At 20.6% G+C, this 25,064-nt stretch overlaps 4 protein-coding genes across 4 annotated transcripts in view; 1 reads left to right on the forward strand and 3 right to left on the reverse strand.

The window, feature by feature from the left end:
- Positions 1 to 2,086: 2,086 nt before the first annotated feature.
- Positions 2,087 to 3,239, reverse strand: LOC128955809 (decapping and exoribonuclease protein-like). Its single transcript, XM_054301486.1, has one exon. The coding sequence runs from the start codon at positions 3,227 to 3,229 to the stop codon at positions 2,087 to 2,089; it is 1,143 nt and encodes a 380-aa protein (XP_054157461.1). The 5' UTR covers positions 3,230 to 3,239.
- A 751-nt stretch (positions 3,240 to 3,990) lies between these two features.
- On the reverse strand, positions 3,991 to 7,578 carry LOC128955810 (beta-1,3-galactosyltransferase 5-like). Its single transcript, XM_054301487.1, has 4 exons — positions 7,394 to 7,578; positions 5,346 to 6,054; positions 5,066 to 5,276; positions 3,991 to 3,995 (listed from the first exon to the last, which is right to left on the reverse strand). The coding sequence occupies exons 1-4, from the start codon at positions 7,576 to 7,578 to the stop codon at positions 3,991 to 3,993; spliced, it is 1,110 nt and encodes a 369-aa protein (XP_054157462.1).
- A 1,308-nt stretch (positions 7,579 to 8,886) lies between these two features.
- Positions 8,887 to 11,449, reverse strand: LOC128955811 (uncharacterized). Its single transcript, XM_054301488.1, has 4 exons — positions 10,657 to 11,449; positions 10,183 to 10,591; positions 8,992 to 9,496; positions 8,887 to 8,920 (listed from the first exon to the last, which is right to left on the reverse strand). Exons 1-4 carry the CDS (start codon positions 11,383 to 11,385, stop codon positions 8,887 to 8,889), a joined length of 1,677 nt encoding a protein of 558 aa, XP_054157463.1. The 5' UTR covers positions 11,386 to 11,449.
- A 1,069-nt stretch (positions 11,450 to 12,518) lies between these two features.
- Positions 12,519 to 25,064, forward strand: part of LOC128955813 (uncharacterized) — a 35,804-nt gene continuing 23,258 nt past the window's right edge. The window contains exons 1-3 of the mRNA XM_054301489.1: positions 12,519 to 12,526; positions 17,180 to 17,668; positions 18,633 to 19,138. Of these exons, the coding sequence (XP_054157464.1) occupies positions 12,519 to 12,526; positions 17,180 to 17,668; positions 18,633 to 19,138 (1,003 nt within the window). The remainder of the gene's footprint in view (positions 12,527 to 17,179; positions 17,669 to 18,632; positions 19,139 to 25,064) is intronic.

Below are 25,064 nucleotides of genomic sequence, written 5' to 3' on the forward strand. Positions count from 1 at the left end.
TATATTTTTAATRTYTGTTTTTATCAGACATTTATTGATAAAARTATATAAAGCGAATTMATTTTTATGATAATTATTTGTATATAACTTATGATTGMTATAAAAAAATTTTATTAGTCATATAAATTTATGTTTTTATATACAAAACAATATTATTTAAATACCCGCAATTGTTAAATTAWTATTCATTATAWATTTTTTATTAGACTATTTTTTTATTATACTTAATAAAAATATTAAGCAATAATTGTRYATTATAAAATTATTAACAATATTATAAATACATARATATATATAAAAATAATTATCTGCTATAAATGTYAATTATATAATAATAATAATMATSTATAATRYAATAAAATTCTACTGTATATTTAAACTAACTAAAAAATWAATAAATGTGTGATATTTTTAAAACATTAAYCYAAAGCAATAGTAAAACTGAAAAATAATATTTTCAAAATCTYTAAATTGATAAAAACTTAWCAAATATTTTTTTGATCAATAATTGATGCCTTAATTASAKTACTTTTTAMTRAACTTYTCKTAATTAATTATYATAATCTTMCRGTATATCYATACCKACTACAGATATTTTATTATTGTATACTTTATTATTTAATAAAATAATTTATMTTTTRATACATTAGYTAAATAATTGTTTAATTATTAATATTATCTATWAGAATACTTTTTTTTTATTTTACTTAATAAAAATATTAATCAATAATTATACATAAATTCAAATAACAATTTTACAGAAAATACTTATATAATATACTGTACTAAAGTTAATTTAAATAAAAATATATAATATTATAAAAATTAGGTACAATCTTAATCGCCCCATATTTAATATTCAATTAAAAAATTATTATTAAAATTAAAAATGAATTATTAATTATAAATTTTTAATCAAAGACCACTTATGTTTATATTGACCACAAAATTTCAGTGGTTAGTTATTCAAAATTGATACTTAAAAGCCTATATTATATAATAATTAGATTTTATCATTGAATGTATTTTTACTGATTATTATTTTCACTAGTGACCAATGGTCAAATTTCGTCAATATTATCAGAAATTAGTTATTTATCATTAATTTATAATTTTTAAACATTATAAATAATTTATAATTACTTTTAATTAAATATTGACCATTGGTCAAACTTGGTCATTATTATTAAATTCAATGATAAAATTTAAATATTATATAATAAAAATGTATAAAAAGTATTTAAAAATAATTTTGATCATAACTGACCACTGGTTAAATGTGGTCAAATGTAAAAACAAGTGGTCTTTGTTTAAAAATATATAATTAATAATACATTTATAATTTTAATTATAATTTTAATAATAATTTTTTAATTAAATATGGGGCGATGGGGCGATTAAGATTGTACCTAAAAATTATTACTAGTGTCTTGATTTTCAACTAAAAAAATTATTTTGTCGGTTTAACGCTTATAAATAATTGTTTAATTATTTTATTATAACTATAAATAACTATTTGTTATTAGCAACTATAAAAACTTATAAATAACTATTTCAGTTATTTTGAAAAATATAACATTAGATTTAAAATAAAAATATTAAACAAAAATTAGTTATATAAATTATATAACAGAAAACTTTTTTACAATAGAAATATTTATATTTAATAAATCATTTTTGTAAATATGCTGAAAACAAGTGAATTATATATCAGTTGAAATATTTATAAGAAAATAAATTATTTCAATAACTATTTGGCTTTTTTGGCAATTATATAAATATTTAATACAGTTTAAATAACTATTTTAACAACTAATATATAATTTAATTATAAAAATTATTAATCAATACACTAATTATTACCAATAATAACAAATACATAAAAAATATGTAAAAAATAACTGTCAGTTATACTACAGCATAATAATAATCTATAATAAAATTCAATATTTAACTAATAAAGAAAATCAATAGTTTGTAAAACTTAAAGCAATAGTAAAAATATAAAACTGCAAAATAATAATAAAAAATGACCATAAATTCAAAATTGATAAAACTTATCAAATATATGATAATAATAGATGACTTAATTAGTGTACTTTTCAATGAACTTCTCGTGAAGTATACGGAAATCTCCCGGTTCTTCCAGTTTAGTATACGTGACACCAATTTCTGGTCTAAACTCAAACCGATAGACAACATCCGGATTGTCTTCGGTRACGATCTGTTTGACAAACGACAAGAATCGATGCAAAAAGTTGAGACACACTTCGGGCGACCAAAATGACCGATAGGTGTGCAACGAGTCCACAGAAATACACTTTAATTGATTGACTCTGAAATTGTCGTCCCGATAGCCGACATGAATTGTGGGAACGCCTACAATATAACTCTGAGCCCACCATTTTAACTGTTTAAACGGTTTCAATGCATTGGTGACCTTAATCTCGACAAACTGGTCTACAGTAACCGATTCGGGTCGGGCATCGCGAGTAAGACAATCGATTTCACATGAGGTGACAATTTTATGTGTATTATTGCTTGAATTGTCGGTCAGTTTAGTCTTAACAATACCGACGTAAGCAGTTCTGTCATTATTGAACGCTTGGGATTTGTTTGGCCGATTCGGGTCATCGCTGGTCATGTATTGCTCGAATCTGTGACCACTAAATATAATTTGGTTRAACTCATCGTCCGGCGGCGGCTGTGGTTTGCGATAATCAAACAAATAGATGTTTCCGCGAAACTTTGTGGCCGTTATGATCAACGACTCGTATCTTTCATACGGAAACGTCATGATATAGGCCAGTGGTGTGCGRCCACAGAAAAAATCGGTGTCYAGTAGCGGACCGTCGGCGTCGTCGACATCCTGAGACTGCGGTCGATAGCCTTTATCAATCCATTCGCTCATCTTATAGATGTGATTRGACGGCGATTTACCCCAATTGACATCAGTGTCGTAGCCTTCTAGCAGATCCATACTATACACTGTGTTAGGTATGTTCAGATACYTGACCAGTGGYCGGTCGAAGACTATGTGATGATCGTTRTCTATGGAATAATCACCTATTTTTATCGGTTTACTTCTGGTCACTCGCGATCGGTTCTCTTTGCTGACGGACAGTGTCTCGTTTGCCAGCGATGATGGCCTTGAATATCGGTAACCATTGAATATTTCTGACCAAACCTTTGGATCGACATCTCTGACTATTTCGAACTCTTCGGTCATTTTGCTGTTATTGTTGTTCAACAATATAATTATATTCTTATTATAATTATTAGTATATATTATTAATATTATAATATTTATAATTGAATTTAAGTTAAATAACAATTTAACTTTGAATATAATAAATATGAATATAAAGTAACTATGAATATAAAAAACTATTGRTTTTTATAATTCCGATATCATTATTATTTAGTCTACAATATTGATATGATTAATTAATAATTATATTATTAATAAATGCAAAATAGTACAGTATATAWAATTATATCTATTTGTATAATAATCTATAATTGTTTAAACAAACAAAATTTTTATTGATATTAAATTAGAAAATAAGTAAAACTAATTTGTGATTCATATTAATATCATTGATAAACACTTATTGTTGCTTACGCTTACAGTTAACTTTATCATTAAAAAATTAATATACAGTATATAATATAAATATGATAATCTACTAGAAATTTTGATTTACATGCATTTTCATACATTAATTAATAATTAGAATTAATAATACAATTTTATTAAATTTAATAGATTATAATTAACAGTATTTACAMACTATTGTATAGATTTAATATAAAATAATATAAAGTCACTGACCTAAGCTTTAAATACGATATTAATATCTCCTAAAATTGTTATTTTATTTAATAATCTTTATRTCCATTTACTAATAAATTTACTTATTAATTAATAAAAATAAATTATAAATATGAGGAAACAATTTTAAAATAATTATTTTAATTCTARTAATATTAGACTAATATAATAAGAAAATCTTATTTAATAAATGAAACATATMCTSTATTTTAACTTTATTATTGTATTTATATATTTACATATACTGTATATACTGTATATAATATACGGTACACTAATTATAATATYAATACCGGTATACTGTATAAATATTTATATAGAGATATATAATAGCAACTATTATTTCGATTGTTATATTTGATTAAATTTAGTACTAAAATATTACATTTTTAATGCTACTTTAATAAYTTTGAATTATTTTATAGTTTATAATTAATTGATGATAACTTATAATAAATAAAATAATTTTTAGGCATTAAAATCTGAATGACTTAAGAATTTTTTACCKTACAATATATAAARTATTAGTATAGATAACAATATATATATATATATATAATTTATATATATATATAAATTTATATATGAATAGTTTAGKMWAGTTAGACATAAAACTATTTGTACCTTAAATTAATATTCATATATRTATATATWTTTTTWAAAACAYAAATAYATAAGTGTTAGTAAATTTAAAGTTACATAACAACAGATATATTATAAAATAGTTATTGTTAAAAATTATTGTATTGTTTTCTAAGTAAATATTGATCTAAATATATAAAAATATTTTAATAACAAATGTATAAATAAAATAAAAGTTACTATTGAATTAATATATTGAGATAAAATAAAATAAWTATATAACAAACAAAAATATGCTTTAAAATTATTTATCATAAACTTTGTACATTTATTAGAAGCGCWTTCAATATAAAAATTTTATTATTTAAAATATATATAATATTTAGCAATAATAACTTTTGAAAAAAKTAAAATACTAATTACATAATTGAAAATATTAATTCAAAATAAAAGGTTCGTAATTATAAAATAATTTTGTATAATAATAGTAAACTAATGAATATAACGTATGAAATGAATATTTGCTACAATAATAGTCATCAAAAAGTTTGAAACGATGATATAGTATATCAATTGAGGTATCATTAATCCCTTGCCATATGATTGACATTTTTGAGTACCAGCAGAGGTCAAGGCGTTCAACATTACAGTTACCCTTTAGGTTCCGACATAAAAGCTCGGGTATAGATCGGCGCTCAATATTCAACATTTGTGCTACTATTCCAGTGATGAACAGGTCCTCAAATGGTAAGGCTGGAAGTGCTCTAAGTATGGCTGTTCTATATACAGATAAAGTCAATTGACCAGGGATCATRTATATACCACCAGTATAGTCAGGATAGACATCATTAGGATAGTCCTATAATAAGTTAAACAAATAATTTGCTAATTGTTTTTAAAAAAATTTCAATCATTATTATATACAAACACGGGTACTGATAGCCCATTTCCAATTATCCCGATTATACTGACTGTCCGGATAATCTCGTACTACAAGAGCTTTATGCCATACGTGTCCATAAATAGCATCGGGAACTGAATTCTTAGCGAAGTTAATCAAATTGTTGGCCAACACAACAAAGTCGTCGTCTACTTTCTGGACAAACCTGACTAATGGACAGTTCATTGCTGTCCATCGAAGTATTGCTATTGATTTAATGGTAAGTTTATAATATTTTTCTACATATGATAACTGAATGATGTCGTGATGAACACTGTCTTCATCGACTAGTTTTCTTTGTATGTCTATTGAGTTGGACAGACCCACAACAAAGTACAGCATTGAACGGTTGTCTAGTTTGAAATCCCGGCCCCACGTCTGGCGTATTAATTGACGAGAACTAAAGTTGATTACATGACTTACTACCATTACGAGCACATGTAGGTCAGCACCGGCYTGTTTACTACACAGACCTTTAGTTATCGGACTTTTTCCAGTGATTTCATAGATCTCTTCCGGAAATATTAATCGAGACTTTGAACGACTTTTTAATGAATTTTGTAGAGAATATAGGCTTTGATTGTAAAGCGATTCGTCCAATGAGTGAATTTCCCGATAAATATCTMTTAGTTTGTGTCGGATATCTGATTCAGATATTTTTGTCGACACAACAATCGGTTGATTTGTGTTTAATTTACTAATATTKAKGATATAAAATACTATTATTAATAGTAATAGCAATATATTTAATGATATAAGTTTTTGTCGACAGATTATACGGGTTGGCCAGTGTTTGATTARCCGATGTATTGACTGGACTACTAATTTGTTGCGCAACATAATTGTGTTAATAATAAACTAAAGTAATATTAATTATTAAAAGTTATTTTAAACATAAAAGTAATTTTATGTTTATATAAAAAATACTAAAAAACTTTTACAATGAGTTATCTTTTATTAATTTTGCTTAATAATAATATCAATAATAATATTAATAAATATCATTACAAATACTTGTAAATATAAATTAATATTTTAAAATAATTTTAATAATTATTATAGAATAAATATATTATTAAACTTTGAATTATATATTTTAATTTACTTTTTTTATAAATTATATATTTTTATTTACTTTTATTATAAATTATATATTTTTAAACATTATATTTATTTATTWATTAAAAATTATTTTATAGAATTAAACTGTTAACATTTATTAAAAGTAATAATTAATTTTATGTTGAATTTAACTCAATTATTGATTTGTATAACATTTTGTTTGATAACATTATGGCATTAATATATGGATTACGTAACAGAATAGTGTTAATGTTATATTGTATTGTAATTAGTTTTCATAATAATTTGAATACCAAACAAAAAACTTAAATATTGTTTTATATTTTTTATTATAATTTAAATGCAACTTTGTTTACTTAAAACAAATTGAATTAAAAGTTATTTAAAAACATAATCTCAATGAAAAGATACATTTTTCACTAAAATAAATTATTTTTTTAAACCATTTGTTCAAAATATGTTTATTATTTTTATAACCTTTAAATCAATATTTTTAAACATTATTTGAAAATTATTTTCATAGTTAATTATAGATGCAATTTTARTATATAATTATCTGTATAAAAAACACTGTTTGATAAAATATAAATCTATTTGTTAAAAAGCATTTTTAGTCAAAAATAAATATTATTTATTAACTTTGATTATATATATATAWATATATMTATATATATTATGCTGTAATATTAATTTACATATAAAATATATAACATATAAGATTAAAAACACAAAATTATTATTATTAAGTTACCTTAATATTGAACTATTAATAGTAAACTTTAACAACAAAATTAATTTAAACATTAAAAAATAATAAAATTTAACATTTCATATTAATATAGTCGTTATCAAYAAAACTTGTTTCATTATCATTTAATTGATTGATTAGTTTAACATATTCACACAAATTAGTATACATTTTATTATGTCTAACAGGTCCTGATATGACATACTGTTGATCCCGGAGCAGTTCTATGCCACACATTGAACTAGTATACGGTGTATAGATTTTCGGTTCATCCACATCGGTATTATTATCTTTGATCAATTGAACGATATCGACGCCATACCATACCTCACGATTGCTTGAATTGGTAGTTAACACTTGCCGTCGGGTCGTAACGTTGGCCACAATCATATACTGTGTCGTACGGCTGCAGTAATATCTATCGATTGACATTTTCATACACGAACAACACTGACACCAATTTATATTATTATTAATAGATATTATTGCTATTAATACAATAAATTTATTATAATTCATATTTATTTATTATTTTACAATTGTTTTATTTAATAATAAACTAAACTATAAAYTAAATAATTTGTTGATTATTTTTGGAGTAAATTTGTATCCATATTTGTAATATTATTTGTAACCTAATACTGTAATATACTGTAYACTGTATATAATTATATAWAAATAATAAAAATATTTCATAACTTACTTGTTAGTACACTTATTTTTTATAAATTATATGATATCTAATATRTTATCCATATACAGTATGAATTATATTTAATGTTTTAATAAAAGTAAAATAATAATAATTAATTAGTAATAAGATTAAATTTAGACTAGTCATAAAGTAGACAACAAAATAACAAATTAATTAATTAATTAAAAAAGTCTAAATTTATATTTATTACAGATTTAATTATAAAATAAATAATTATAATAAAAATAAAAACTTATTTATTAAATCGTTAATAATATATCAATATAATAGTATGTGAAAACATAAATAATACCATATATGTTAAATTATTTTCATTAGTTTTTATTTTTCAAAATAAAAGTTTGATTAATTATTAAGTAAAATATTTACAAAAATTATTATAAAAATTATATATTAATTACAGTTTTAATAAAAATGTTAATCTAAAATACACGGCTCATAATTATAAAAATATTTTATGTAATAATAGTAGACAACTGAATATAAGGCATGAAATGAATATTTATTACAATAGTAATCATCAAATACTTTGAAACGATTGTAAAGTAAAGACATTGATTTGTCGTCAATCGCTTGCCATATGATTGCACTCTTTGAGTACCAGCAGAGGTCAAGGCGTTCAACATTACAGTCACTTTGTGGGTATCGGTATATTAGTTGAGGCATAGGTCGGCGCTTAATATTTAACATTTGGGCCGCTATTCCAGTGATAACCACATCCTCAAAGGGTAAGGCTGGCAGTGCTTTAAGTATGACTGTACTGTATAGAGATAATGACTTATGACCAGGGAACAAGTATATACCACCAGTAAAATCAGGATATATATTGTTGCGATAGTCCTATAATAAATTGAACAGTTAGTTTATTTATTAGTATTAATTTAGGTAATTGTAATTTAATTATTATAAGTATACAAACACTGGTACTGATGGCCCACTTTTTCTCATCCGGATTAGTCRTATTATCACGTATWACTGSAGGTTTATGCCATAYGTGTCCATAAATAGCATCGGGAACTGAATTCATRGCAAAATTAATCAAATTGTTGGCCAACACAACAGTGTCGTCGTCTATTTTCTGGACAAACTTGACAAATGGACAGTTCATTGCTGTCCACCGAAGTATTGCTATTGATTTTATTGTAAGCTTATAATAGTCYTCTAAATATGGTGTCTGAATGATATCGTGATGAACATTGTCTTCRTCGASTAGTTTTCTTTGTAYGTCTATTGAGTTGGACAGACCCACAACAAARTACAGYTTTGAACGGTTGTCTCGTTTGATATCCCGGCCCCAAGTTTGTCTTATTGTYTGACGYATACGAAAGTTGGMCACATAACTTACTACCATTACGAGCACATGTAGGTCAGCACCGGCYTGTTTACTACACAGACCTTTAGTTATGGAACTGTTTTGAGTGATTTCATAGATCTCTTTCGGAGGTATTAATCGTGATTTTGAACGACTATTTAGTAATTGTTGTGAAGAATGAAGACTTTGATTGTATAGCCATTTGTCCAATGAATGGATTTCCCGATAAATATCTCTTAATTTGTTTCGGAGATCTGATTCCGATATTTTTGTGAACACAACTATTGGTTGATTTGTGTTTAATTTAGTAATAGTAATCATATAAAACACTATTATTAGTAGAAATAGAAATATATTTAATAATATATGTTTTTGTCGACACAATCTACGGATTGGGAACYGTTTGACTGACCWATGTATTGATTGGACTATTATTTTGTTGGCCAACATAATGATTTTACTAATGATTGAAATTAAATTATTAATAAAAGTTAATTTAAGACTAATAAATAATATTATGTTTTTAGATTTTATGTTTAYATTAGTAAAAAATAATAATTTCTAAAACAAAAATTCTGTTATTATTTTATGAGTGACAATTATTTTCCACAAAWWTTGCTTGATAATTGTATTTTAAAAAAACTAATTAGACATAAGTATTTATAATAATTTATTATTAAATTATATTAGTATTTTAMAATAAATTATAATATATATATATATATATATATATATATATATTYGTATAGTAATATTTGGTAATGTSTAAAAAAGTACATAAAACGAGATCAAATTATTATTGTTTTAACATTTCTATATTATTATAAAAAAATATAACAAATTATAAATAATAATATAAAAAATTATGYTATCATTTTAGTATTTAATTAATATTATTTAATACATCTCTAGTTTACTGTAATTAAACAGTTTATATAACAATATTTATATATTCAATGCAAAATACACGGCTTATAACCAAAAATAAATTTTGTGTAATAATAGTAGACAACTGAATATATGTTATGAAATGAGTATTTATTGCAATAGTAGTCATCAAATACTTTGAATCGATGATATAGTATAGCCATTGAGGTGTCATTRATTGCTTGCCATATGATTGAGCTCTTTGAGTACCAGCAAAGGTCAAGGCGTTCAATATCACAGTCACTTCGGGGATCCCGATARAGAAGTTCAGGCATAGGTCGGCGCTCGATGTGTAACATTTCGGCTAATAGTCCAGTAATAAACACGTCCTCAAATGGTAAGGCTGGCAGTGCTTTAAGTATGGCAGCCCTGTATAAAGTTAGAGACTTTTGACCAGGGATCAAATATGGACCACCGATATAATCAGGATAGACTTCATAGGGATAATCCTAATAATACAAATTAATTCAAATTACAACAATATTATTTGATATAAATTATTATAAACACTAACACTAGCACTGATTGTCCACTTTTCTCCATCATTTCGTTTAACCGATGCTTTGCTCCACAAGTATCCATATATAGAGTCCGGATCGGTATTTTGGGCAAACTTTATCAAATTATCGGCCAATACAACAGTGTCGTCGTCTACTTTCAGTATAAACTTGACTAATGGACAGTTCATTGCTGTCCACCGAAGTATTGCCATTGCTTTTATCGTACAGTTATAATAGCTTTCTAAATATGGCCACTGAATGATGTCGTGATGAACACTGTCTTCGATGAGTAGTTTTCTTTGTATATCTGTTGAGTTGGACAGACCTACGGCAAAGTACAACTTTGACCGTTTGTCTCGTTTGAAATCCCGTCCCCACGTATGTCGTATTGCTTGTCGTACCAGATAATTGTCAACACTATTCAATACCATTACAAGCACTTGTAGATCGCCACCGGCTCTACCACTACACCGACCTTTAGATACGGAACTGTTTCGAGTGATTTCATAGATCTCTTGCGGATATATTAACCGAGACTCAGACCGACTGTTTGGCAACTGTTGACTCAGGAAACGTTGACTTTGATCATAGAGATGACCGTCCAGTGAGTGAATCTCCCGGTAAATAGCTTTTAGTCGTTGCCGAAGATCGCGTACAGATATTTTTGTGGACACAATTGTCGGTCCTTTTATGTATAACATAATACTTGTTATGATATACAGCGAAAATACTAGTAATGCCATTATGTTTAACGTAATAAACAGTCGTTTAATACAGAGTCGACCGGACGGCGAACGTATGGCTGACCTTAGGATGTCGTCCAGCATTTTGTTGGGTAACATAACTGATTGATAGCTAATAATATAACAACAAATTTTTTTATGATATTATTTTTATTTTAAATTTAATTAAACAAAGTTTGTTATGTTTATTATTCATTCATTCATATCAAATCATATTAAATATCAGTAAATATTTATTTTATAAAAATATTTTTTTATTTATATTAATAGCAATAACTGTTCATTAATTTTTTGTGATAAAATAATGTTTTTTTTAAAGAATAATTAATATCTTAAAATGTTTATTAATTTATAATTATGAATTAATGTATAAACATATAAATATATTTATTGTATAATATACTATATTCAGGTTACATTAGTGTCATAATAAATCATTTTTAGAAATAATATTAATATAATGTATATTTTACTGAATTTATTTGTATTAATTAATATATTATGCATATTATTAGTAACAAAATGTTAATATTATTTATAATATGTAAAAATCTAAGTATATATTCTATATTATAGAGTCTATGAGTCCAAACACATAGATTTATAAGTTAACATTAAATTAAATAAATATTTATTTTTTTAATTAAGTTTGGATCCAGTGAACTTATCTAGCTATATTATAAATTTTGTATTATTAATAATAGTAATTTAATTACTCAACAACACAGTTAAAATTGTAAAATATTAATATATATATATATTAATAAATAACGGATAATATTGTATAAAAAATATAGTTTAAACTAAACAATAATAATTATAATAGATTTAACATTTATAGCATTTAAATAACAACATTAATTCTCAAAATTCATTAAATTATTATTATTATTATAAGAAAAAACAAGTATATGTATAGTATAAATATTTTATATCTGAAAATAACTTAATAATAGAAATATTTCACTAAAATTTAACAATTGTTTAATTAACACTTTTACTTAAAACCAATATTTATGCCATTTATAGAAAATATTCACTTTCTATAACTTTATTACTTTTTCAAATAACTGTCGACTATTTTATGGGYCAATCTATTGACTTAAATCACTATACAAGGGATAGCACTAGAGATGGGCAAGTAGAAAGTTTCTAATAAATTTCCATAAGAAAATTTCTCAGGAATAAATTTCTATAGAATTTAACTTTTATGTAATACTATGGGATCCCCATATCTATAGCTATTGTAATACTATAAATATATTAAAGAGACAATATTGTATGTATAATATTATAATGTAATAAACTATTATATAAATGGGATACCTATATAAATAATTATAATTATTTAATAATAATCAGTTTTGTAAAATTTTATTCACTTTTTATTAATTAATAATTAAATTAATTAATATTATAGTAAAATTATAGTAAAAAACTAATAATATTATTTAATTATTACTTGTAAAAAATGTTACAAGATAATAAATATTAAGAGAACAAAATTAACCATGGGGAAACCATAGATAGAAATTTCTTTTAGAAACTTTCTAGAAATTTCTCTATTATTTTATACATTTCTCTTTTTTGCCAACACTAGATAGCACTGACCATACCTTTTATGCTTTGATATGCCTGTGCTATACGACTGAAACAATTATTATATCAAAATTTTTATAATTAAATAAAATGATTTTTAATTGTTTGGTGCGCCTAAAAAATAAATACAGTAAAACTTTTRGCAAATGTTWWAMATATATAATATAATTTTAATCTAAAATAATATAACTGTAATTTTTCTTTTATAACCTATCAGTAAATAAAAATAGTAGTCAAACATGTTTTAATAATTAATAATCAATTTGCACATCAAAAACAAAACAAATAAAAAACTTTTTATTGCATTTGAGAGTCATTTAACATTAATTACTTATTGAATTGATCGCATAATATTATTGTTAAATTTGTTGCGATGGTGACTTCAATTTTTAGTAAAAAAATCTCACAACAAAAAAATTATTTATTTAAAATACAAATAAAATATGAATTAATATGAAGTGTATTTAAATACAACTTAAATAAATATTTACTACAATATAATTAGTGTAATATTTTTAGTTTATGTTTATATACAAACCGATAAAAACTAAATAAAAATAAAAATAATTTTGACTAAAATTTTTATAATCAAAATATAAAGTTATATGATTTATAATGAACCAATAGTTTAATAGAATAATTATAATTTTTTAATATTTAATTATTTATCATTTTACATATACATTTTTATTTAAATTATAATTTATAAAATATATAATTTAAATAATCTAAAAATTAGCAATTAATAATTTTTACTTACTTGTTTATAATTTACTTAAATAATTAAATTATATAATTATGTACATGTTAAAAAATAATAACATACAAACTTAGTAAATTAATTAAATTAATTAAATTGTAAACATATTTAATTATTATTATTATATTCAAGAAATTTATGAATTCATGATTTTTATCGATAAAACTATTGAAGTTTTTTATTATTATTATACAGAATAATGAATAAAATGATTGCAAAAAATTGCGGCTAAATATAAGGCACGTGTAGTGAAGTCGTCGATTCACTAAATAAAAGCTCACATAAAATGCGCAAAACTGACTATAAATATGAGTTCATAAAGTATTGATTTGTTAAATAATTTATTAATTAAAATTACAGTATAGTATATTATAAATTGTTATGTAAAGGTATATTATTAAACTAAGTGATAGCAATTAATTTTATTACATCAATTACAAAATATTAATCTTTTTTAACATTATATTAAACAATAATAATTTATTCAATGATAGTACTATGCTATTAGTTAACTGATTAAATAAATAAATGTTAGTTTTATGTATATATGTATGATGTTTTACTTGAGTTATTGATAATATATTAAATAAAAAATATCATATATATATATATATATATGATATACAGTATAACAATAAAAAATTATTCAATAAAAAATTGATATTAAATTTTTAAAAAATCAATAAATTGAAATACTTAAAACGTTAGATGGCAGCTCTATAAATGTCAAAATAATAATTATTATATGTATTATATTTAAAGTCTATGCAAATACAAACTATGAAATAATTTTAATATAAATAATAGTATTAATAATTAATTATTTGACATTTATAAATCAATAAAAATCTATTAATCATATATATATATATATATATATATGTTTGATAGAAATAGCTATTTTTAGTAAACATGAAATCATTAAAGTTATTATTATTATATTGTCAAATGTATAAAAAAATAATATTATTTATTTTATATTTGTTTTAATCCTTAATTTAATTATAATGATTAATACGTGTTCACGCGTGCATTTATATATGAATAAGATTATAATATATATATGTGATTATTAATGATACAATAAATTTTTATATTTATTATTTCATATGTTTTAAATAATTGTAAATAAAAATTTAAAAATATATAATTTAATTAGTTTTTTTGTTTATATTTGTGTATGAGAAAATCCTTCAAATATAATATTTTGAAAATTATATTAATTAAAAATATGAATAATAATCTATAAATATAATTTTATAATATTATCCATTATATATAAGAAAAATTATATTAATTTATTGAATGATATAATAATAATATGCTATAATTTAATTTATTGATTACTAGTTATATATTTATTCTAAGTTAAATTTTATAGATTTTAATTATAAAATAATTATAGTAATATTTCATTCAATTTTTCTCATAATAAAAAATTATAGTAATTACARTATATTGAATAAAAAATATAAATATAACTTTTGATGATCTATTTAAACATTTTTAAAAATAATTCATTACTCATTTAAATATATTAAATTTTAAATATATTATTTTTGGATTAGCCTTCAAATTTTATCTATATTAGTAGTTATAAAATTTGTAAAAATTTAGTTTACAAAAAATAGTTAAAAACAACTATAAAATTATGACAAAAAACAATTATAGGTATAATGTAATGACACTGTTTTCAATGACAAACAATGAGTAATAATAATATATGACATTTGAAAAAAATAAATGTTTATAAATTAATTTTTTTTCATTGCGAATATCTAAACAATAAGTTAAAATTTAATTTAAAATTTTATAATTTATAAATAAATGGGCGTAACATTGTGTCAATTAAATAATTAAAGCATATAAGAAAAATTCAGTGTCATATAGAAATATTTGTTGATAAATAACTTATTATAATAATCATAAGTATATGAAAAAAAATTATTAAAAAATTAATTATAGATATTAAAACTTGAAATAATAATAATATTTTTTTTGCTAAAAAAATTTTATTTAATAATTTTAAAATAAATTTACTAATTTATGTTTTTCTGAGAAATTAGATTTTCACTTTTTAACCAAAAAAAACTAAAATATTTAAAACTTATAATTGTAGGTCATTTTAAACGCTTTAAGATATACTAAAAAAATTAATCCCTAAAAAATAGTTAACAATTTGATTAATCCGTTAAAATACTTGTGATAATATAAATATATAGATTTTATTTACATTGATATTTTTTTGTATAATCWATTTGTCATAATTAAAATTTTAGTTTCACAAAAATCACTTTTCTTTTTTTATATAAAAAATTGTCTAAATATTTAATGAAATAGAATATTTGAATTTTTTTTCGTAAAAAAAGTAAATTCACATTTAATTTTTTTAATTTACCATTAATAAGTTTTCTTTAATCATTTAGATAACACATTTAATTAAAAATTAAAAACGTGTTATGAAATTAAAAAATAATATTTGATTTTAAAAAATAAGATTCATGATTTTGATATATTTATTATTTATTAATTTTGTGCTAATAAGTTATAGTAAATAACAACTTTTTAGTTGATTGCTATCTTATCATAATTACTAAATACCGGTAGTCTATGATTCAATATATATATGTATTTTTAATTTACACAAATTAATTTAACTCAATAATTACAATACTGTATATTGTAATATATAYATATTATGTATCTATCAATTAATTAATATAAATATTAATTATATTAATTAATTGTTATTAATATTTATAGACTTATATATATATGCATATTATAATAATAAAAAACTTATTATAATATAATTAATATACAAAGGAGTGTATAAACAATTTATTATATAATTTAATTAAATGCTTTACAAWAATTATTGGTAATTTTTAATATTTCTAAGTGAAATTAATAAAACAGTGAATAAAAAATGTTAATTTATTAAATAAATTATTTGTTATTATATTAATAATTAAAAAATATTATATATTCTTTACAAATTAATTATTGAAATTACAGTTTTTTAATATATTTAATTGAAATTTTATTAATATCAAAAAAATAAAATAAAATAATCTTTTAAATGTACTCAATTTATACACTATTTATCATTTCTACTTTGCTTCAAAGGTTAACAGTATCATTTGTATTTTTTTTAATTAGTATTATTGACAAATATTTGTGAAATAATGCTAAAAAAATATTGTGATAATTATAACATATGATAACAGTATACCTTAAAGTAATGTACTAATTAAAATATAATCTAGATAGATTACAGTAAATACATAAATATATATCAAATAATAAATAATTTTTTTTATAAAAGACTTTTGTAAAAAACAATAAATTTTAACTTAATTTAATAAATTATAAAAATATGTTTGTTTTTAATTCAATTATAATTCTAATCAATATTGTACTGGTATTTGGCAGTCCAGYCGATTATCCAGATATCGATGCCTATCAGTTAGCCCAGTATAACAGCGGCATTAAACCATACCTATTGGATCCACCGAAACAACTGTACGATCAAATACACAATGAGTTAACCAAAATAAGACAATTGAAACCTGACGTCAATGATGTTCATTATACTTCAACTCAAAAATTAGGACAAATAATCTGTGATAATATTGATCTAAAAAAACTCAATGAAAGTTCATTGGGTCCGCTTAAAAATATCGGAGCAATMGATTTGAAAAAAGTATTGATTGATTTTAGCCGACCCTATCATCCAATACCGTTGATGGATGTGTTGGTTGATGATTATTACGCCAATAAAACAGAGCCGATAAACTGTGAAAACATTTTCTCATTGGGTGTCCGATCTGTAATCGTCAGAAGCCAATGGGGACAATATGATGACAACAACGACAATGTTGTCGACTATTTCTTTGAGTTAGGAAGTGGTCAATGCTATGGGTCGACACCCGATGACTGTACCGAATATAAAACATGGACTTTTAAGATATTGCCAAATGAAACTTTATTTTTAGAAAATTAATAATTATTTTTTWWAAATGTTTCTAAATACAAAATTCAGTTAAATTAATAATGTATAGATAATAACTAATATAATGACTAATAATAAATTGTAATTAATTAATAAGATATTAAATAAATAAATAAAATATGTTTATATAATACTTAAATAAAATTATTTTCTAAAAAAACACAACTCATTATAAAAATCTAAAATTGTTAATTACAAAAGTATTATTTCAAAATAATTTATTACATTTGTTATGCATGTTCATTAATTATGTATAATTAAAATATTAAATTAAAATATATTTATTGAATATCACTAAAAAATTATTGTTATAACAAATGTTCAATTTTAATACATTTTTTGATATTTTTATGTGACATTAAGAAAATATATAATAAAAATGCTAATTTGTTAAATTAATTATTGGTGAATATATTAGTAATTTAAAAATATTTATTTAAAATATTTAATTTTAGTTATAATTAATTTCTAAAAATAAAATAAAATAATGTACTAATTGTACTTAATTAATACAATAATTATTATTTATACTAAATACTAAATATAAATTGATTAAAAAACTTAACAGTATCATTTATAATTTTTTAATTAGTATTTTTTACAAATGTTTGTGAAATAATGATAATTATACTTCTGTATTAAATATCATATAACAGGATATAAAATAATAATATAGTTATCAAACTATTTAACTAATTTTGATAATTTATATTAAATACATAGTATACTTATCAAAAAACAAAATTTTTTATATAAAAGAGTATAATTTTATATAAAAGACAATAAATTCTAACTTAATTTATTAAATTATAAAAATATGTTTACTTTAAATTCAATTATAATTCTAACCAATATTGTACTGGTATTTGGCAGTCCAGCCGATTATCCAGATATCGATGCCTATCAGTTAGCCCAGTATAACGGCGGCAGTAAACCATACCTATTGGATCCACCGAAACAACTGTACGATCAAATACACAACGAGTTAACCAAATTAAGACAATTGAAATCGGAAATCAATGAAATTCATTTTACTTCAACGCAAAAATTAGGACAACTTATCTGTACTAATGTTGATCTAAAAAAACTTAATGAAAGTTCATTGGGTCCGCTTAAAAATATCGGAGCAATTGATTTGAAAAAAGTATTGATTGATTTTAGCCGACCCTATCATCCAATTCCTTTAATTGATGTACTGGTAAATGATTACATCGCCAACAAAACATTACCGGTAAACTGTCAAAACATTTTATCATTGGGTGTCCGATCTGTAATCATCAGAAGCCAGTGGAATCAATATGAAGACAACAACGACAATGCTATCAAGTATTTCTTTGAGTTAGGAAGTGGTCAATGCTATGGATCGACACCTGAATACTGTACCGAATATAAAACATGGGATTTTAAGCTAAAACCAAATGAAACTTTATTTTTAGAAAATTAATAATTATTTTTTAAAAATGTTTCTGAATACAAAATTCAGTTAAATTAATAATGTATTGATACTAACTAATATAATGACTAATAATAAATTGTAATTAATTAATAAGATATTAAATAAATAAAAAAGATATGTTTTTATACTACATAAATAAAATTATTTTCTAAAATTCTAAATTCTAAAATTATTTCTAGAAAATTAATAATTATTTTTTTTAATGTTTCTGAATACAAAATTCAGTTAACTCAATAAGATATTAAATAATAATGTATTGATAATAACTAATATTAATAAAATTATTTTCAAGAAAAAAATCATAACTTATCATAATAGTTAAAAAAATTTAATTACATTAATGATTATTTCAAAATATTTGTTATGCATGTTAACTAATTATGTTTAATTAAAATATTAAATCAATAAAAAATTTATTGAATATTATTAAAAAAATATTGTTGTAACAAATGTTAAAATTAATAAAAATTTATCTAAAATCTAATAATTGTAGCAATAAATAAAAATTATTGAAAATTTAATCTTGAATTTTTTTTTATTGAACTCSTATTKAATCACATATTGTGAAATTATTAAATATATTGTATATTATTAATCACATATTGCTATATTGTTTAGGTAATTACTATATTTAGATTAAATAATGAAATATAATTATCAATACAACTTTATAGCAAAAATTATCTATTTTTATTTACTTAAATTTTCTAATTAACTATACTTTATATTTGATAACTTGTTAGTATAGTTTACTTTTTAAGTTAAACTAAAACAAAATTATTAATTGTCAATAGCTATTAATTAGTTTTCAAAAATATATTATTATAAAATATAGAAATTTTTGTTTTTAATTAATAATAAATTTTAACATTCAGTATAATGATAATATCGGTCAAAACTGCCCACATTAAATACAACATTTTTTTGGCTATATTTTTCTACTGTCCCTGAAACCTACTAAACACCCAATATATCACACAACTTATTATATGATAATATTTTTTTGAATAATAAAAAATCAATGTTTTTTACTCATAAGTTAGTTCAATCAAAATATTTATCATAAAAGTTGTGTTTTATTTTGATGTGAAAGTTATCACAATTGCTTATCATATTTTTTTGCATAAAATATAATAATAATAATAATAATTCTTTTATAATAATAAAATAAACTTTTAATTTTTTCCAATTAAAACACAAAACTCTTTTTTTAACAATTTTAACCCAAATCTCATTTAATAATATTAAAATGCAATTATTGTTATAGAAAATCAAATGTGTAATTATATTTTTAGTTTTATTTTATTAATTGTTCAATTATATAATAATAATAATAAATATTAATTATTATTATTATTATTATTATTATTATATAATTCAAGATATTTTCTTAATTTTATAATAGAAATATTCATAAAAATGCTTAATAATAATAATAATATATACAAGATAATAAATATTTTCAATTTTAGTAATAATAATTTAAAGTATCTTTTATTTAATATTAAAAAAATAATATTTTTTGTAATATATTTTTAAACAACAAATATAAAAAAATTATTTTTTTACGATGACATTTATTCAAATATAAATATATTTACAACAAAATTTTAATTTCCGCTTTTGAAAAAAATCTAGCTTTTTATTATTTATTTTTTTCCTGATACTAAACTAGATATTTGAAGAAAAATATATACAATTTTATAAAATAAAAATATAATTTATATTCAAATGTATAGAATTTTAAACAAAAACTAGAATATGACAATATTTAAAATTCAAATAAGTTTATAAAAAAAATTATGTTACAGTATTTAAATATTTATAAAGTCTATTACTATAAATATGTAAAACATATAATATATTTTTAATACAGTATACAAAATTTATTTAAATAATATTAATTCAGACATCGTGTAATACTAATAATTTTTTATATCAACTTTTATTTTTATAGAGCAAACAAATCAACAACAAAAAAATCAACATTGTTTACAAAATAAATTTATGTTTTTAATAATAAATACATAATTTATATAATATTTACAACAACAACAACAATAAAATTAATATTAAATTATATTCAGTAATATTATATGAATATATAAATAATAATCTAAATATTGAAAGCAAAACTTATAGCAAAAGCGGAAACAATATTAAAAATTGAACCAAAAAAATAAAGTGATAGTTTGGATGTTTTTTTGAGGTTTTAGAGGTTAGCATATCAACACATAACACAGTGACTTACTATACCGTTCCCCACTACTATTTTATTATATAAGCAAAAATTATGTTATTTGATATATATATATATATATAGGTGTAACACCTAGAGTACATTTTAGGTCAGATCTATACTGTACTATATTTACTGATAATTGTTGAAAATACATGTATAATGTATAACTAAATGGTAATGTAAATTATATATGCAATGCACTAATAAAGTTATTATTTTTTCATTAATAATAAAAATATATGGATCTTTCATTTTTTTAAAATTAAATTTTATTTTGTTATATCATTTAGAAAAGAAAATTAATCAAATTTATTATATTCATTGTTCACTTTACGCACATTTAAATACAAACATAAAATACAGGATAATTATTAAATACAATATATATTTTATTGTTAAAATAATATAATACTAAAGTGAACTGTGGGTAAAATGTAGTTTTTTCAATTAAAATCACACAATAATAATCACAGATCTCGCAAATTATGGGAACTTTTCATTTCATAATTACTTTATTTTAATCAATGCTATGATTGAAATATTATTATTTTTATTATTAAATTCAATTTAAACTTAAACTGCAAATACAATTGTATGATAAATATGTCTTAAAACAAAATATTTTATCCAACAATTTATAACACACACACACATACACACACACACACACACACACACACACACACACACACACACACACACACACACACACACACACACACATGCATACACACACAYACACTACTCTTTGTTAATTTAATTGTTATTATTTTATTTATAATAAATTATATATGTATTTTCTTGTCAATTGTTTTCGGTTTAATTAATTTTTTTATTTAATTTTTTTTGCTTTCAATATTATTTGATATTTAAAAAAACCAATTAATATTTATAATCTAATTTGTAATAAATATTTAAATTTTCTATTAATGTTTATTTACTGTAAAAATAATAATAATTTATTGATTAATCCATCAATTTTTAGTTTGACAGATTTCAAGTAAATTACCAGATATTAAAATTCACTGGATGACATAAATATTTTACAAAAATAAATATAATAAAATAAATATTTAAATTAAATAAGTTTTTAACAACAATAAACATGTGGTTAATATTATGTATAATAATACTAATAATTACTGAAACGAGTAATCAATTGCTTATATAGTAGTTATTTTTTGAAAATTATAAAAAATAAATATTTGACATAAATTTTTATTAGTCTTATTGCAAAAAAAAACTTTTTTTTACACTTTAAATGATGATAATGTTGAAAAAATAAATTGTTTATTTTTCTATTTTATTATGTTTTTATTATTATAAATATTATTATTATTATTATTATACTGTATTTTTTGTTGTTTAATATTCATTTTGCATACATATAGACTGTATATATATATATTGAGTGAATAATTTTTGCTAAATTTTATTCATTGAGAGCGTATTTAATTGAGGAAAAATTTAAAGGATTAACTTATTATAATACATTTAAACAGTAATATATTATTATATGAAAAATTGATTTTTTTTCTCTCTAAAAGTAAATACATAATTGTTAATATACTGTATATATATATACAGTATATTATTTTTTTGGATACATTTAAATTGAAAGTCATCATAACATATACTACATATACAAAGCATATGTTATTATCTGACACGACATCAGATTTTTTTTGAGATAGTTTTGGCAAATCGTTTGATACAATTGAAAGATAAGCAGTTTTTTAATGTACAAAATATATGTAAGACATGGATCTTATATGTAGTAAACATTTTTTTATCAGCAAATACTCAGACACTAAATATATATGAGAGTAATATTTTAAATTTTAAAAAATAAAAGATTTTATTAAAAGATAATTTGCCAACATTTGCATGATTTTGAGAAATTAATCAATTTTTTAAATGAAAAAAATTAAAATATTATTTTTTTATTAGACAATTGTACAAAAAAATTATAATTTAAACTTTATAAACCAGGAACTTTAGCAATGTTAATTTGTAAATATTAATTTTTATTGTTTATTTTGTTTAGTCCCGACTATAATTTGTATAACGTGCATAATTTTAATGTATTAACAATAATTTTATGAATATTAAAATTTAAAAAAAACAATTTTTATTGTAATAAATATTATATTATTTATGTTTAAATTTATTATTTTTATTATGTTTTGTATTTTTTTATAAATTGTGTGAAAATTTATATCAAATAAAACACAAAAACAAATTAAATACTATAATTCTAATGTGTTAATTATAAATAAAATATTAAAATAGTTATCAATATTTAAATCATTGAGTTTAGTTAAACACATTTTATTTCTAATATTGAATTTCATGATAACTTAAATTTTATTTTATAAAATATAAATTATATCTAGGGTTAACAATTAAATATAATCTGCAAACATATAAAAATTAATTAAAAATATGAGATATAATATCATATGTAATAATCCTATTAATATAACAATTAATATTTATATGTAATGAATTTATGATAGTTAATAATAAAAAGGTCTATTAAACTAAATTAATAGGACTTTATTGAAAAATTTAGTAACAATTGACCTCAATTAACAAATAGTATCATATTATTATTTAAAAAAATAATAATAATAAGCAATTAATAATAAAAACAATAATCGTGATCAATTTGTCACTATTTAAAATAAAAAACAAGGTTTTTATTTAGTAATAATTTGGTCTTAATGTATATCAATAAATAAATTTCATGATAATTGCAAAAAATACATATAATTATTATTATCTACTTTTATTTGGATAATATCTTTTGTATTAATTGATAATTTTTTAAAAATAACATTTAATGGCTAAAGAATTTTTCTTAATAAAATATAATAACTAAAGATATAATACTAAAGATTTAAAAATAAACAATTTTTTTTAAATTAACAAATTTTTCAAAGTAAATTAATTGTTTTTCAAGGTATCAATGTTAATATATTATCAATAATGGATCCAAAATCACAAATATAATAATGACACCAATGATAAATGCATGTATGGCACACCAAACACATACATATACCACAAATACATATATATATATATATAAACAGTATATMTTTTTATAAGTGTTAACACCTAAACATTTTACATGAAAATCAATGTTAAACATCAAAACAATATTTATTATTATTTTTTTTTTTAATTAACAAACAAAACAAACTAAAGTACTAACTTATATGTCACTGTAATAATAATTTATATACAATTGATTATTTTTAAATATAATACACACCAAAAAATACTGTACTGAAAAAAACATGAATTGTAAAACAATAATCACAATTATAATAGTAAATGTTAGTCACATTTTTTTCAATAATCAATTTTATTTGATATAATACATAACAAGTATTTATGATATTTATCAATCATTACATTTTATTTCATCATGCATTACGATTACATAACTGTAATAAAAGTAAATATATAATAATAATTATAATAATGCATAATACTATAATAATAATAATAATAATAATAATACTGTATTAATATTATAGCCAGGGTTAACGTTCAATCAATCATCCTATGATACAAACAAAGTATAAAACTTAGTTTT

Source organism: Oppia nitens, unplaced genomic scaffold (genome assembly GCF_028296485.1).
Source record: "Oppia nitens isolate AA-2021 unplaced genomic scaffold, nextdenovo-longstitch-racon4-pilon3 scaffold2_pilon_pilon_pilon, whole genome shotgun sequence".
NCBI classification, from domain to species: Eukaryota; Metazoa; Arthropoda; class Arachnida; order Sarcoptiformes; family Oppiidae; genus Oppia; species Oppia nitens.